Source organism: Trichomycterus rosablanca, chromosome 16, assembly GCF_030014385.1.
Source record: "Trichomycterus rosablanca isolate fTriRos1 chromosome 16, fTriRos1.hap1, whole genome shotgun sequence".
Taxonomy (NCBI): Eukaryota; Metazoa; Chordata; class Actinopteri; order Siluriformes; family Trichomycteridae; genus Trichomycterus; species Trichomycterus rosablanca.
The window spans coordinates 9,643,775-9,661,520 of NC_086003.1; the positions used below are offsets into that span (position 1 = coordinate 9,643,775).

The following is a 17,746-nucleotide window of genomic DNA, read 5'->3' on the forward strand; positions in this document are numbered from 1 at the left end:
GAGACGATCACTCATCTATTGCTGCTGTTTGAGTTGGTCATCTTCTAGACCTTCATCAGTGGTCACAGGACGCTGCCTACGGGGCGCTGTTGGCTGGATATTTTTGGTTGGTGGACTATTCTCAGTCCAGCAGTGACAGTGAGGTGTTTAAAAACTTCATCAGTGTCTTATCCACTCATACCAGCACAACACACACTAACACACCACCACCATGTCAGTGTCACTGCAGTGCTGAGAATGATCCACCACCCAAATAATACCTGCTCTGTGGTGGTCCTGGGAGAGTCCTGACCTTTGAAGAACAGCATGAAAGGAGGCTAACAAAGTATGCAGAGAAACAGATGGACTACAGTCAGTAATTTTAGTGCTTCTATATGGTAAGTGGAGCTGATCAAATGGACAGTGAGTGCAGAAACAAGGAGGTGATTTTAATGTTGTGTCTGATCGGTGTATATGTATATGCATTAACCTTTGCAGAAAAAAAATATTATTTTAAAATACTTTGTAGAAGTGGATGTATTTTAAAAATTTTTGCATACGATTATGCACTTGAAGTTCATATTCTTTAATTTACACTGAGCCTCATTGTGCACACTATTAAGCATTAACTAAGCATTTGAGGTACTGGCAGAGCATAGTGTTCAGTGTGGTTCTAGAACTTTGTCTAGGCCGCTCCAAAACCTTAATTTTGTATTTTTTTTATATATATTTAGAGGTGCACTTGCTGTTGTGCTTTAGATTAATACATAAACCAAGTTCACTTAAACATTAGTTCATGGACTGGTGACCTGATTCTCTAATAAAGATTGTAATGATAAAGAGCAGAATTCATTTCATTTCACTTTTCTTAACTGCTTTATCCTTTTCAGGCTCACGGCAGGTCCTGGAAAACGCCGCATAGCTAATCATGCCTGTGTAGTTGTCTAAAAAAGCTATTTTAGCATTTCATACCAGTTTAAAAGGCCCTTGTGTTTCAAAAGTTTCACTTTTAACTCATCAGTCCACACAATGTCATCCCAAAAGGCTTGGGGGTCATCTGGGGTTTTTTTCTGACAGTTGTGAGAGGAGCTCTCAGGTTTTTCATATAGTAATATTTAGATTTAGATCATTTATATTGTACTTTAAGTTTATTGTTATTGAATTACATGTGTTTATAGATTTTAAACAGTACTGAAAAAGAAGGCACCTCTAGGTCTTTTAAATTTAATGTGTGCATTGATGAAGTGAAAAATTTTATGTATTTTATCTGTGATTACATAACCTTTTAATATGCATGTTTGGTAACATGGTATGGGTAAAAAAATCTTGTAACAATTAATCGATAAAGTGACAATGTAATACTCTTACTGTAACAACCATCCATCTGCAATTCTGTCAATTACTATATTTTAAAACACTAAATTGACAATTTTATTAACATTTTAAATATGCAAATCTTCATTTATAATTACCATTCAGTAATTTCAATTCTCTTTTTTACACTAAACTAACTATATATATATATATATATATATTGTATATAAAAATAACCTTTTTTTTTTTTTTTTAGCCTATTCCTACTTACACTATTAACACTTGGTGTGTATTTAGTGTTTAATAAATAATATGTAAGCTCTACAGTAAGCAGACTAACTTAAAAAATTAAACTCAAATAAAATATCAAATATAAACCCCTGCCCTTGAATCTTTTTGTGTTTGGCTGCAGGTTATGTTGACGTTCCACCACACTGGGATCAGTACAGACCAAATTACTTACACAAACTGACACAAAGTCTCTTTTAGTCTCACTCTCTTAACGCTGTCTCAATTCCATTTTTAAACCAAATTGCCTCATGTACAGCTGAATTATACAGAAAACTGCTGTAGAAATTGATTTATTTACTCAAGTGTTGGAATGAACTTTCCCTGTCTATCCGAACATCTGAGTCTCTAACTGTCTTCAAAAGACAATTAAAAACCCACCTCTTTACTAACCACTTCAGCTGACAACTAACGCTCTTATTCATTTCTTATTTCCTTAAAAAAAAGTTTGTACTAACAGGGTTACATCAGATTGTGTGTTCTTGGACTGGTGTCTACCTAAACTAGAGTAGGGAAAGTTTACTGTGGAAGCACTTCTGTAAGTGCTTCCGCTGAATGCCGAAAATGTAAATTTAAACATTTGGTCCCTCTCTCTCTTTTCTTCCCGTCAGTCTTCCCTCTGACTCTCTTGGCCTGGTATGTGTGTTTTGTGTTTGTCAGCAACTTTTTACTGTTATGTGAAGGTGACTACAGTAAGTCACCATCTATCACCACACTTCCTTTATGCTCATTCTTAATAGAGGTGCTCAATCAAATTCTGCTACATAAATTCCTAATGTGTGTGTTTAACAGGCTGGTCAAGGTTATTCTCCTGTTATTTACTCTTACAAATCAGAGGATGCCATCACTTTGTTGTATATAGTGTGTGCGTGTGAGTGAATGAGAGAGAGGACAGCAGTGATAAGTGGAGTGTTGTGCATTAGATTGTTTGGTCCTTGAACAGAGTGACACGTGCTGAAATAAACTAGCCAGGTTGTGCATTTGAGGCTGAGAACGAGGTAAATCAGGAAACTGAAAGCGGCACTAATATTATAGTAGGCTTTATCAACACTGGCTGCTCTGACATCTCTAAACATGCTTCCATAAATTGGGTGTATGGGTGGCTGAGTGTGAATGTGTGCACAGCTATGTGTTAAAAGGCCATTAAAATGCATATTTAATGGAGAACAAGAAAGTGTCTAGGAAAAACACACTAGTAATGCAATTATCTAATACTAAGTATTGTTTCTTATACTGGTCTGAAATACTAGTTTGGTATTTCAAATCAGTAAATCGAATATAGGATTTCACAATCTAATCATTTTGCTATATGGCCAAAAGTATGTGGACAGCTTTCCTGGCATAGTTAACTTGGCAGCAGTTTAAAAAGGGTTGTTTTCTTATTAAAGCGTGATTGTACCCTGGTGGAACAGAGCCCTGGCCTTAACCTAACTGAAAACATTAGCAATGAACAGGAACGTTGCTTTTAAGCCAGACTTTAAATTAACATGCCTGACCTTTACTGAATGGGCTCAGATTTCCACAGAAAAACAGAGAAAATCCTGTGAAATGCTTTAACAAAAGAGTGAAGGCTATTATTAAGGCTACTATTAAATGTGATGTTTTTTTCACATTCAGATCTTAGGCAGACTTGTATCATAATTTTTCTTAAAGGATATAGACCTTGGTCAGGGAGGTAAGAAAGCACCCAACAATTTCTTTAAAAATGCACTGAAATTGGAGTAAAAGTTGGGTGGACTGCCGTTTCTGCAGCACTCCATAAATTAGGCCAATATGGCAAGATGCTTGGAGTTCAGATTATGATTCTCTGGTGGGAAAGGTTTAACTCTTTAGATGCAACAACATGTGCAGTGTTCCTGTTTTTTTTGCCAGACACAGCACAGGGATGAACAGGGATGCAACCGAATAAAGAACATCCTTGAAGAAAATCTCTCCACAGAGTGCACACAAGTTCAGAATAGGACAATAGTTTGCCTGTCAACATGACATTGACCCAAAACATTCAGCCAAAACAACAATAACAGGGCTATGGTGCATGTCTCTGAATGTCCTCAACTGTCAATTTCACCATTTATATTTTGATAAGTGACCTGTTCGTACCACTGATTTACCAATGTATTTGGTAATCATAAAGTTGATCATCGATGTAAAACTACAGACAATATCTACAATGTTTTCAGTGTATTGGTGTACTGGATTCATAAGGATGAATAATAATTTATTACAGTAATGAATACATTCAATGGTGTGTACAGGAGGGTTTGTAACTTGGCATTTGTCTGCAGGTGGGCAGTCCTGTGTTTGTTCCTGATCGTTCATATGAGCTGCTTCACTGCATAACTGGGAAAGGCCTTGCTGCTCACTATCACTTCACTCGTCAACCATGTATCTATAATGACCGCATGATTTCTGTACAGCTAACGCTTACCAACAACAGTGACCAAGTCTTAAACAACATCCATATCTCAGAGATTTCACCCACAGCCCAGAAGATGCACTGCTTTAACAATATTGGTATGTTCAAATACTGAAGCACATGATAAGACTACATAACCTGATCATTTTTTGTTTTGTTTTGTTTTTAATAAATAATAATACATATTTAGGATATCTTTCTCTGTCACAGAATGTTTGGAGAGGAATGCTTCAGCAACAGTATCAGTTGGTGTGGACTTTAATGATTCAACCCAAGCAGCTAATTTCAACTTGTGGTAAGAACTGTTGTTTAACTTTTGCATAATTCCTTTGGCAGTTGGCCTGACTGTCTTTGTTTAAAAATATTTAAGATGGAAAAGTATGGAAAAAAAACTAAAACGAAATACATATTATATGGTGTAATACATATAATAATTTTAAAGATAGTATTTTCTGATCATTCTCTTTTTTAATTAAGACATTACAGTTTATGAAACATTGGGTGTGTTTGAAAACCTAGGGAGCTGCCTTGCTGTCTTACTGTCTACATAGGCAGCTGACTTAGTAGAGAGGATTCTAATAAGTCAGTGACTTATAAGTCAGGTTATTCGAACGCACTACAGCGATTCAATCGGGTTTAGCATTTCGCGTTTAGCATTTAGCATCTCGCCATTAAAACCAATAAACTGAGGTAGCACAGCACGCTAACGTCAATATAACATCTCCCTTCATGTACCGATAACGCTTAAATTTCCTGACAAGCCCGAACTTGCAAATAAAAACACTCGGTACAAGTTTATACAAGTTAAAAATCAGTAATATTTTATTTACGTTTGAAAATAACTCCATTTGTTTCTCCGCCCCGTCAGCCATGAATGCTGGGATTGTCTTGATCACTAAGGCAGCGTCCGATGCTCACTCGTTCTTGAGCCAAAATAACATTGAAATAATAAGATGCCTCAGAAGTGTGGATTTTAAGGCATCTAGGATTTCGAACAGCCTCCTTCTCGGGAGCGCGCACAGGATGACGTAAAATGCTGCCTATGTAGACAGCACACTAGCTTTTCGAACACACCCATTATTTCTCCTTTTTTAAGGTGAAACCGTGTTAGTTCTTCACATCTCAAACATTTCAGGTTTGCCGCTCAGGTGACGCAATAGTAAAACACGCTAGCACACCAAAGCTGACATTTCAAACTCGTCAGTTTGAAACTCAGCTCTGTCATCCGGCTGGGCTGGGAGGCAATATGAACGATTGGCTGTTGTTCATACAGGGATGGAGCCGGATAGGGACCTTACAACTGATGCAATTATGACCTTTGCTGGCTGATTGATGGCGTCTGCACGGAGTTAAGGGATAATGTGGATCAGAATGTGGCTCTTTGTACACAAAGCTGATCCGCATATGAACTCGCCTTGTGCAGGTGAAAAGATGCAGTCGGCTACTGCACACGTGTGGGAAGGGGCGAAAGACGAGAAAATGCATTAAAAAAAATCAGGTTTAACCCTAGTCTTTGCTGAGTTTAAACATGAAGTTTGACATGTTCTCTAAATGTCTGTGGGTGTTCTAATTGCATAATACTAAAATAATACTAAAAGAATGTTAATGTTAATTTTAATGTTAATTAGCCCTTAATTGTAGAATGCCATCAAAATAGATCATTTTATCAGTAGCAGTTTTTGCTTATTCATAATTAACATGTCATATCATAATTGACATAACATAATTAGAGAGAGATCCTGGAGATTAATCCAAAAACAAGCCAGTTAATAAGCTAACAAACTTTTAAGCATGTTAAGATATATATAAACTACTATAATCCTCTTTCAAGCAATGACAACTTTGTACCTTTCTACATCATAGTAAATAACTTTTATTTGTTAAGCTGTAACTTCTGTGGAAAAAAGTTACCATTAAAATCTAGCTGTAGGATAAGAAGCGGTTGAGTAAGATGATTTGCCATTATCACATTTTGTAAGCAAAAATTTTGTTGAACTATTTAAAAATGGCTTTTTCAAAATATTTTAAGGGAGCTAAAACAATCCCATTAAGGCAGAGCCTCCCTGCCCAGAGGATAATGCCACACCACCATCAAATATTATTTAAGATTATTAAATTTTAAGATTGTTAAATATGAGCAGTCGCTTAGCAAAACTAAAAGCTGTGGAGACAAACAAAAGCTGTGTCTGCCGTTACAGAGTGTAACTTAACTATAATATTTAGTACGCCTTAGCATACCTGGCTAAGTCACACTTGAGAACAGCTGCTGAAATCATTCAGGTCTTAAGGGTGCATTAACGTACATACAAGTGTATTTAGACATTTGACCTCAACTCTACATTCTTAGCTATGTAATAACATAGCTAAGAATGTAGCAAGCTTGCTAGTCTTGCTTTAGAGAAGCAACTACTATTAAGCAACTATTGGTGTGTTTGCACCAAGAATGTCAAGAACTCACTACAGACTTTATTACAGACTGGACTGAATAATAACTCTTATTTATTTATTTATTTATTGCTAAATCTTATTCATTGAAAGTATCCTCCAGACCACCCAAGAAGGATGGGCCCTGCTGAATCTGGTTTCTCTCAAGGTTTCTTCCTGTAATTTTAAGGGAGTTTTCCCTTGCCACTGTTGCCCTCGGCTTGCTCAACAGAGGTTTTTGTATCTGTTGGTTTTGGATTTTGTAAACTTGCTTTGAGACAATGTGTATTGTAAAAAGCGCTATATATATATAAAGAAAAAAAAAACTGGGCCAGTGATAGCTAAGTGGGTACTGGACTAGTAAACAGAAGGTTGCCGGTTCAAGCCCCGCCACCACCAAGTTGCCACTGTTGGGTCCCTGAGCAAGGCCCTTAACCCTCAATTGCTCATTGTGTTCCGCTCACTGTGTAAGTCGCTTTGGATAAAAGCGTCTGCTAAATGCTGAAAATGTAAATGTAAATATAAATAAATTTTACTTGAACTACTACCACAGTTGATGTTTTTCACACATGCATACAAGCATAGCCAGATATTATAGTAATGTGTTATTTCACACTTTTGTTATATGTATTATGTTTTTAATAAACTAATTTATTGCATTTGTCTTTCTTTGAGGAGTATGTAATTGATTTTTTTTTAATTAGCATTTGATCAATACTAGGTGGTGGCAGTGCACGAATCACATTGCCATAAATGGATTATACAGCAACATTAAGGTGGATTATTGCTAATGAATGCTCCTCTATTGAGACACTACTGTGTCTATCAGCCTGCCTGTCTGTCTCTGGTTTTCTATGTCTGTGTGTGTGCGTGTGTGCAATGCTGTGTGTTTTCAGTTAGGCCAGTATCCAAACTGATATATAAAGATCTCACAAAGCCTCTCATTAATGCATGTGTACTCTATTTTTCTCCTGCCACCTTCCATTTCTCTTTTCTTCAATGCATATCTCTCCAGTCTCTTCTCAAACTGCTCCCTACAAATCAGCCTGTTTGTGACCATACGAAAAGGACTCAAAGCTAATCCTAGATACTCTGAGTTTGTTATTCCTACTGCACATCTCACCTCTATCACATACTTCTCTGCCACTTACGATTTTTCACTTTTCTTGGCACCATATCAGATTTTTAATCTACTGTATAATAATCTAAAGGTTGTCAGGATCACCATTTGCTGCTAAAACAGTTACTAGAACATCAATCTTTCAAGTTTTATTTAATTTGCAGAAGCCATAGCATATACATATACTGTATACAATATACATATTTTTATACTTAAGAAACCATTTACTGATTTAAACTTCTTCTCTTTACCAGCTGCTGTGTGATTTATTTGACTATGTAGCAACATTTAGCATTAGTGTTAACTGGCAGAGAAGAACAGGCAAGTGTTTGGCATTCTTTCAGTCACTACCCTAATCAGAACCCTGTCCTGGGATCTGAACCTAATGAAAAGTGTTAATCTACTTACACAAGAAAATGGTTGTTAGGGTACTGTTACAGTGTACGAGTCAACAAAATAAAACACATTTACAGTAGGGCCACCTTGTTTTTTACACCAGTTATATTGGCCTAAATAAATTGAAAAAAAAAAATGCATCTTGCATATAGCCAGTGGAGTGAATCCAACAATGGGGTGATATGGGAATACTAGGGTAAATTAAAATCTTACCTCATAATTCCCATATGCTGCTTTAAAATTGAGCATAATAAATACTAGTTATCAAACATCTTATGCTGTTACTTGCTGTTAATTGGCAATCAATTAAGAACAAATTACTGTTGCTGCTTTGATGCTAGTTTTTTTGTATTTAGTTGCAAAGCTACTGTTACATGTGCTGTTTTTACTATTTTTATAACACGATGCATTTATAAAATACACAGGATTAGAAAGTACCTCAGAGTAACTTGTACCCTGAGGCACTCAAATAGTGCAATATTGAAGTGTGAGTGTGTCTATTAATATAATGTTATATTTTGTAGTACAAAAGAACAGAAGTTCAGAGTCTCTATCCAGCCAGGGGTGGGAGAGCTGCTCCGTCCAATCACCATGACTGAACAAGACTTCAACCGAGAGCAAGGTAACACACATACTGTATATTCAGACACAGACGTACACACACATTTGTATTGGCAATTTACTTTAATTGTAATGAGCAAAGCAGTGTTGTTATTTGTTTTTAAGTGCTGCCATATCCCCAAACTAGCTTAAAAACCTGAGTGGAACAGACTGAGTTCTACCTGGAATGTCTGCAAAAGAGGAAATTATTCTCATAATTTCTTGGCAATTGTTAATTTCCTTTTAGTTGTTTCACAGGGGGGTGCAGCATTCATTAAAGTTTCTATCTGGGCTATATGCCTATGCTTTTTCACATTTTTTACCACACATTTACAGCATACTCATACTCAATGTCATCTTCCTCTCGGTCACCTCAAGGTTTGCTTTGTCTTATGGTCAGCGATGTTAGTTGGTTATTCAAACAAGCGCAGTTAACACATTTTAGTTTATCTATCTCTAATAGGAGCCATCTGGACGTCTTACTTTGTAAAAAGAAAAAATGTCTCTGTCTGAGCCAGCTAAACCGTCATTGCCAAACCCCTGGGTCATAGTAAGCTTCTCAATTTGTTCCCAAAAATCCTCAGCTACAGGATCTCCTCTCTGAAAGACATGTTTTAATTGAAAACTAAGTCAACAACTGCGGTATCCAAAGCATAGTCGTGGTCTTTGGGTATGGTATCAGCCTCCTTGCCATGTGGGTCATCCGCCACTGGCCTCTCTCCTCTCCCTCCTCTCAAACAGGAACAGAGAAATTGTTCCACTCAAACAACTTCAAAACAGATTTCTTCCTTAACAGTTGCCACGCTGTCTTAAGCCACCCTGTCTCTGACTCATGGGGACTGACTGTGAAGTTCTCCTTCCAGATAGCAACAATCCTCTTTTGTTTTGCTTCTGATTTGGAGGAAAATTATGAAACCTACACACAGCACTGTTATCACACAATTGTAATGCTATCGGTATGTTAAAACTGAATCTTTTTTCTCTAAGACATTGTTGCCACTAGGGCTGGGCGATATATCGAGATTTTACAATATATTGATATATTTTTATACGCGATATAAGATAAGACAATATCGCATATATCGATATAGATGTTGCGTTCCAATTAGATCCGACAGTTCGTCTTTCTCTTCTCCCAGTTTGTCTCTGCACATGTTCACCTGCCCCGCCCCTCTCCCTCACTGAACACAACTCCCCCCTCCCCACCGCTTCACCAGTAATTCCTGCAGGCAGCGATAGCATGGAGACAGATAAAGACATGACAGAAGCTATCGAAGAGGAGCTGGTTAGTAAAAAGAATAATAATGGCTCAATTATTTGGAGATGGTTCGGATTCAAAGTGTCAGATGAGCAGCAGAATAATGTATTCTGTAGAGAAAGCCGAAAACTTCAAAATCTTCGAGCGCCGTGTACCTTTCGTTTTTCACTTCAAATCCCAAAGTTGAAAAACAAGAAAACGAGTCGTTATTTGTTTCAAAAACCAATATAAACATACAAGCTCATGCACGGGCTGACATGCACGTTAGTTTATACTTTTAATGTCATACAAGCTCAGTGCAAAACAGGCAAGCTCACACAAGCACAGCCGAAAACGGTCAGTTTCTGTTATTTTCCCTACACACTTCGCTCCCTGCGCCATATAGTACTGTACACTTAACATTCTTAAAGGGCCAGACAATATTTTTGTAATTCACATTACACGACAGGTGAGACGTTAGAAAACAACAAACATTTTCTTACAATAGTTTTTTTTTTTTTTAAGGAAAAATAGTTATTGTGTAAATCTTCCCCAGCATGAATATTAATAAAAGTGCCTGTAAAAAATTTGGAACATGTAGCTTTGTCTCAGAAGTGTCTTGCTGTTATTACCTTATGGGATGAAAAAATATCGAGATATATATCGTATATCGCCATTTAGCTAAAAAATATTGAGATATCGCCCAGCCCTAGTTGCCACTATACAAAAATTGCAGCAGCAGTATGGGTAATAAAAGGGATTTAGCTGGCTAAGATATTACTGGAGGAATGTCAGCACCACTTTTTGCATATGGTTCAAAAGCCCGCAAATCAGGCTCAGCTGACTGTGTGGCTGTCTGTTTTGGCTGCTGTAATCTCCTTGGTTATACAAAAGGCACTCGACAAAATCTGTAGCATACCACTCGCTGATATTCCAGATAAACACAAACAAACACAAATTGCATGCCTCTAACAGTTGTTTGCAACATGCTGATCTGCCATGCTAATAAATAAAGAAATGAATTAATAAGACAGAGGCAACTCTAGTCAAACAGCATATCTGCTGGGCTGAGCATAAGATTTGAATGACTTAAATCTACCCTTTTTATACCCATATTCTTTCTCGTCATTTGCATCATCTGTAGCAGTGATCTGTAGAATCACACACTGTGGGCTCTTTATAAACAGACTTAGAGAAAAAAATTGGTCTCTACTTTGTGTTTATAACAGCTCCCAACTTTATGGAAAAGGCTTTTTTGGATTTTGCTGCTCTTTCATTCAGCTCAAAAACTTGACGTTGACATTCCATTTCTAATCTCTAATGTTTTAGAGGTATTTGGGTCCGACATTTGTGCAGGCTGATTTATGTTCTCCACCTTAAATTCAGCCAAACATTTAGAAGGTCCTGGGTTTGATTCCCAGGTGAAGCGATCCGGGTCCTTTTTGTCTAGAGTTTACCTCCCAAAGTCCAAAGTAAGTTAGGTGAATCGTCGATACAAAATTGCCTGTGACAGTATTTGACATTGAACTAGAATTAATTGAACTAATGAATCGTGTGTAACCTGTAGCTAGCTGATCTGTCTTTAATGTAACCAAAGAGTAAAAATGTATGTACAAATCCAAATAAACAACCTAACAATGTATTCCTGGACCTCACGTTGTGCACAAAAACATTGTCCTTCTGAAACAATAAAACACCTTTTAAAAACTAAAGATTTGTAACAAAGATTAAATGATTTTATTACAACATCCCAGCAATAAAAGAAAGTTCTGACCCATTATTCCTCTTCTACCAAACCATACTTCTGCTGTTCTTCTGAAATATTCAGTACCACTTGTGTGAAGTTCAGAAGTTGCCAGAAGGTTTTCTTGATTGAAAATATGAATTCTGCATATTTTAAACTGTACTTATATATTTTTTTTAAATATAAGACCTATATGTATTGTCTTTTACTTAAAAACTTTTATGTATTGTCTATTACAGGAAAATTGCTTGGAATGAACGAATCCTCTGCTACTGTCAATCTGCCATCCAAGAGCACGTCAGTCAGTAAAAACGTGGTGAATGTGGCTAACGTGGGTGTAGTACCATCAGGAGAAAATAACATATACAGGTAATTGCCCTGCCTTTTATCAAACCCACTGTATTCCCTTTAAAAGTTAGTTACTCTAACTAACCCAACTGGTTGAGTTGCAACTGTAGGTTAAGTGCAAGTGTGAGTGTGTAAACATTTTACAATTTAGAATATGGAACACTTTATTAAACTTTTATTAAATCAATTGACATACAGCAATAATCCTGTCATTATCTAGAGCACACATGTGCTGCCTGTTTCACTACACTAATAACATGTACATATAGGTAATAATTCATGCTCAGTTATTTGCATAACATGGTCTTAAAGGGTGTTTAGTGTGCATTATTAATATTATTATTAATTATTATTGATTATTACTGATTTCCACGAAACAGACCCCCAATGTACTAATAAAGGTCACAATAAAGAAAGCTCAATGCATAGTGAATAAATCATTTATAAATGTCTAAATTGTGCCTTACTGAGCAACACACACATACAAATGTGTGTGTTTTTGTGTGTCGAGAGAGTCATGATGGTTCCCCTCTGCAATACCTTACCTAGTCAAAAGTCTCAGGACACTCTTTTATTTCAGAAACGAAAGGGAAAATGACATATCTGAATACCCCAGCAAGTAATGGATGAGGGGGCCTATCTTTTAGGCTATGTCCGGAACATGGCCGCCATCTTGAAAGCCGCCATATTGGATCAAGGACAAGTTTTTCCAGTGGGAAGGTGGTCATGTAGCATATCTAAGAAGACCAGAATTTTCTCAGAAATCTGCCACAATCAGATTTGCAATATCTCTTGTGGTTCAAAAGTTATCAACACAGAAATTTGCAACAACAACCAGGAACATTCCCTGTGATGCACAGCTATTTGACGTGTTCAGTGTGTTGTCCCTGGTGCTGAACACAGAGCTGAAGGCGCTGGATCCAATCGTTATGAACCCGCATGAGAATCTCTGGAGAAATGCTGTCACAAGCCTCCACGATGCGGTGCTGAAGGTGGTGTTTGTTGGGGATTTTCTCAGCATACACAATTTGTTTGAGATGACCCCAGAGATAAAAGTTGAGTGGTGTGTAACTTACGTTCTGGCGGTTGACCTCACCACTGACATAAAAATTGGCCTCGTCACTGAACAGAATACCCTGTGCGAATGCGGGATCCCGTTGATGTTGGTCTAACGCCCAGGTGCAGAACTCGACACGTCTATCAGGGTCATCCTTTGATAGTTTCTGTTGCAGCTGGATCTTGAAGGGGTGCCACTTATTGGTATGAAGAATCCGTACAAAGGATGACTGGCTGACACCACATTCTGCTGCAGGACGTCACGTGCTGCATCATGGACTTTTCGCAAAGGCTGCCAAAACCATTGTTGAGGTTTCTTCGTCAGTAGCGGTCTTCGAACGACCACTACGTGGCTTGTTGTCCACAGTCCCGGTTTCTCGGAATTTGGCTATGAGGGATGCAACAGTGCTGTGTGAAATTGGTGGTGTTTCTGGGTGTCGGTTGTTGAAGTCTGCGGCTATTATACAGCAGCTGCGTTCCCTGGACATCAGAATCACCTCAATCCTCTCTTCTTTCGTCAATTCCATTTTCAGTTACCTGTAACGAACAACAGAAGTTTTAAACTTTCTGTGTTGATAACTTTTGAACTTGATAATGATATTGCAAATCTGATTGCGGCAATTGATTTCTGAGAAAATTCTGCTCTTCTTTGATATGCTACATGACCACCTTCCCATTGGAAAAACTTGTCCTTGATCCAATATGGCGGCTTTCAAGATGGCAGCCATGTTCCGGACATAGCCTAAAAGATAGGCCCCCTCACCCATTACTTGCTGGGGTATACTGATACAGTAGACCCTTGAGTTGCGAACGGTTTACCATACGAACATTTTGGGTTACGAACAATCTGTTTCAACTTAACATACGAACAAATTTCAGATTATGAAGCAAAATTCGCGAAACACGTGACGACACGAACAAGTTGATTTTGAGCGTCTCTCTCTCTCTCTCTCTCTCTCTCTCTCTATATATATATATACAGTGTATCACAAAAGTGAGTACACCCCTCACATTTCTGCAGATATTTAAGTATATCTTTTCATGGGACAACACTGACAAAATGACACTTTGACACAATGAAAAGTAGTCTGTGTGCAGCTTATATAACAGTGTAAATTTATTCTTCCCTCAAAATAACTCAATATACAGCCATTAATGTCTAAACCACCGGCAACAAAAGTGAGTACACCCCTAAGAGACTACACCCCTAAATGTCCAAATTGAGCACTGCTTGTCATTTTCCCTCCAAAATGTCATGTGATTTGTTAGTGTTACTAGGTCTCAGGTGTGCATAGGGAGCAGGTGTGTTCAATTTAGTAGTACAGCTCTCACACTCTCTCATACTGGTCACTGAAAGTTCCAACATGGCACCTCATGGCAAAGAACTCTCTGAGGATCTTAAAAGACGAATTGTTGTGCTACAAGAAGATTACCAACACCCTGAAACTGAGCTGCAGCACAGTGGCCAAGATCATCCAGCATTTTAAAAGAGCAGGGTCCACTCAGTCCAAAGAAGCTGAGTGCACGTGCTCAGCGTAACATCCAACTGCTGTCTTTGAAAGATAGGCGCAGGAGTGCTGTCAGCATTGCTGCAGAGATTGAAAAGGTGGGGGGTCAGCCTGTCAGTGCTCAGACCATACGCCGCACACTACATCAAATTGGTCTGCATGGCTGTCACCCCAGAAGGAAGCCTCTTCTGAAGTCTCTACACAAGAAAGCTCGCAAACAGTTTGCTGAAGACATGTCAACAAAGGACATGGATTACTGGAACCATGTCCTATGGTCTGATGAGACCAAGATTAATTTGTTTGGTTCAGATGGTCTCAAGCATGTGTGGCGGCAATCAGGTGAGGAGTACAAAGATAAGTGTGTCATGCCTACAGTCAAGAATGGTGGTGGGAATGCCATGGTCTGGGGCTGCATGAGTGCAGCAGGTGTTGGGGAGTTACATTTCATTGAGGGACACATGAACTCCAATATGTACTGTGAAATACTGAAGCAGAGCATGATCCCCTCCCTCCGGAAACTGGGTCGCAGGGCAGTGTTCCAGCATGATAATGACCCCAAACACACCCCTAAGACGACTACTGCTTTATTGAAGAGGCTGAGGGTAAAGGTGATGGACTGGCCAAGCATGTCTCCAGACCTAAACCCAATAGAACATCTTTGGGGCATCCTCAAGTGGAAGGTGGAGGAGCGCAAAGTCTCGAATATCCGCCAGCTCCGTGATGTCGTCATGGAGGAGTGGAAAAGCATTCCAGTGGCAACCTGTGAAACTCTGGTAAACTCCATGCCCAGGAGAGTTAAGGCAGTTCTGGGAAATAATGGTGGCCACACAAAATATTGACACTTCAGGAACTTTCACTAAGGGGTGTACTCACTTTTGTTGCCGGTGGTTTAGACATTAATGGCTGTATATTGAGTTATTTTGAGGGAAGAATAAATTTACACTGTTATATAAGCTGCACACAGACTACTTTTCATTGTGTCAAAGTGTCATTTTGTCAGTGTTGTCCCATGAAAAGATATACTTAAATATCTGCAGAAATGTGAGGGGTGTACTCACTTTTGTGATACACTGTATATATATATATATATATACACACAGGGGTTGGACAATGAAACTGAAACACCTGGTTTTAGACCACAATAATTTATTAGTATGGTGTAGGGCCTCCTTTTGCGGCCAATACAGCGTCAATTCGTCTTGGAAATGACATATACAAGTCCTGCACAGTGGTCAGAGGGATTTTAAGCCATTCTTCTTGCAGGATAGTGGCCAGGTCACTACGTGATGCTGGTGGAGGAAAACGTTTCCTGACTCGCTTCTCCAAAACACCCCAAAGTGGCTCAATAATATTTAGATCTGGTGACTGTGCAGGCCATGGGAGATGTTCAACTTCACTTTCATGTTCATCAAACCAATCTTTCACCAGTCTTGCTGTGTGTATTGGTGCATTGTCATCCTGATACACGGCACCGCCTTCAGGATACAATGTTTGAACCATTGGATGCACATGGTCCTCCAGAATGGTTCGGTAGTCCTTGGCAGTGACTCGCCCATCTAGCACAAGTATTGGGCCAAGGGAATGCCATGATATGGCAGCCCAAACCATCACTGATCCACCCCCATGCTTCACTCTGGGCATGCAACAGTCTGGGTGGTACGCTTCTTTGGGGCTTCTCCACACCGTAACTCTCCCGGATGTGGGGAAAACAGTAAAGGTGGACTCATCAGAGAACAATACATGTTTCACATTGTCCACAGCCCAAGATTTGCGCTCCTTGCACCATTGAAACCGACGTTTGGCATTGGCACGAGTGACCAAAGGTTTGGCTATAGCAGCCCGGCCGTGTATATTGACTCTGTGGAGCTCCCGACGGACAGTTCTGGTGGAAACAGGAGAGTTGAGGTGCACATTTAATTCTGCCGTGATTTGGGCAGCCGTGGTTTTATGTTTTTTGGATACAATCCGGGTTAGCACCCGAACATCCCTTTCAGACAGCTTCCTCTTGCGTCCACAGTTAATCCTGTTGGATGTGGTTTGTCCTTCTTGGTGGTATGCTGACATTACCCTGGATACCGTGGCTCTTGATACATCACAAAGACTTGCTGTCTTGGTCACAGATGCGCCAGCAAGACGTGCACCAACAATTTGTCCTCTTTTGAACTCTGGTATGTCACCCATAATGTTGTGTGCATTGCAATATTTTGAGCAAAACTGTGCTCTTACCCTGCTAATTGAACCTTCACACTCTGCTCTTACTGTATATATATATATATATATATATATACAGGTCCTTTATTAGCATATTGTGATAAAGTTCATTATTTTCCATAATGTAATGATAAAAATTAAACTTTCATATATTTTAGATTCATTGCACACCAACTGAAATATTTCAGGTCTTTTATTGTTTTAATACTGATGATTTTGGCATACAGCTCATGAAAACCCAAAATTCCTATCTCAAAAAATTAGCATATCATGAAAAGGTTCTCTAAACGAGCTATTAACCTAATCATCTGAATCAACGAATTAACTCTAAACACCTGCAAAAGATTCCTGAGGCTTTTAAAAACTCCCAGCCTGGTTCATTACTCAAAACTGCAATCATGGGTAAGACTGCCGACCTGACTGCTGTCCAGAAGGCCATCATTGACACCCTCAAGCAAGAGGGTAAGACACAGAAAGAAATTTCTGAACGAATAGGCAGTTCCCAGAGTGCTGTATCAAGGCACCTCAGTGGGAAGTCTGTGGGAAGGAAAAAGTGTGGCAGAAAACGCTGCACAACGAGAAGAGGTGACCGGACCCTGAGGAAGATTGTGGAGAAGGGCCGATTCCAGACCTTGGGGGACCTGCGGAAGCAGTGGACTGAGTCTGGAGTAGAAACATCCAGAGCCACCGTGCACAGGCGTGTGCAGGAAATGGGCTACAGGTGCCGCATTCCCCAGGTCAAGCCACTTTTGAACCAGAAACAGCGGCAGAAGCGCCTGACCTGGGCTACAGAGAAGCAGCACTGGACTGTTGCTCAGTGGTCCAAAGTACTGTTTTCGGAAATCAAGGTGCCAGAGTCTGGAGGAAGACTGGGGAGAAGGAAATGCCAAAATGCCTGAAGTCCAGTGTCAAGTACCCACAGTCAGTGATGGTCTGGGGTGCCATGTCAGCTGCTGGTGTTGGTCCACTGTGTTTTATCAAGGGCAGGGTCAATGCAGCTAGCTATCAGGAGATTTTGGAGCACTTCATGCTTCCATCTGCTGAAAAGCTTTATGGAGATGAAGATTTCATTTTTCAGCACGACCTGGCACCTGCTCACAGTGCC

The 17,746-nt window shown here is 39.2% G+C and overlaps 1 protein-coding gene across 2 annotated transcripts in view; it reads left to right on the top strand.

The window, feature by feature from the left end:
- Nucleotides 1–17,746, top strand: part of ap3b1a (adaptor related protein complex 3 subunit beta 1a) — an 81,805-nt gene that overhangs the window by 57,936 nt on the left and 6,123 nt on the right. For both annotated transcript variants that reach the window (XM_063011085.1, XM_063011084.1), the window contains 4 exons: nucleotides 3,867–4,095; nucleotides 4,208–4,292; nucleotides 8,462–8,559; nucleotides 11,758–11,887. In XM_063011085.1, coding sequence (XP_062867155.1) covers nucleotides 3,867–4,095; nucleotides 4,208–4,292; nucleotides 8,462–8,559; nucleotides 11,758–11,887 — 542 coding nt within the window. The remainder of the gene's footprint in view (nucleotides 1–3,866; nucleotides 4,096–4,207; nucleotides 4,293–8,461; nucleotides 8,560–11,757; nucleotides 11,888–17,746) is intronic.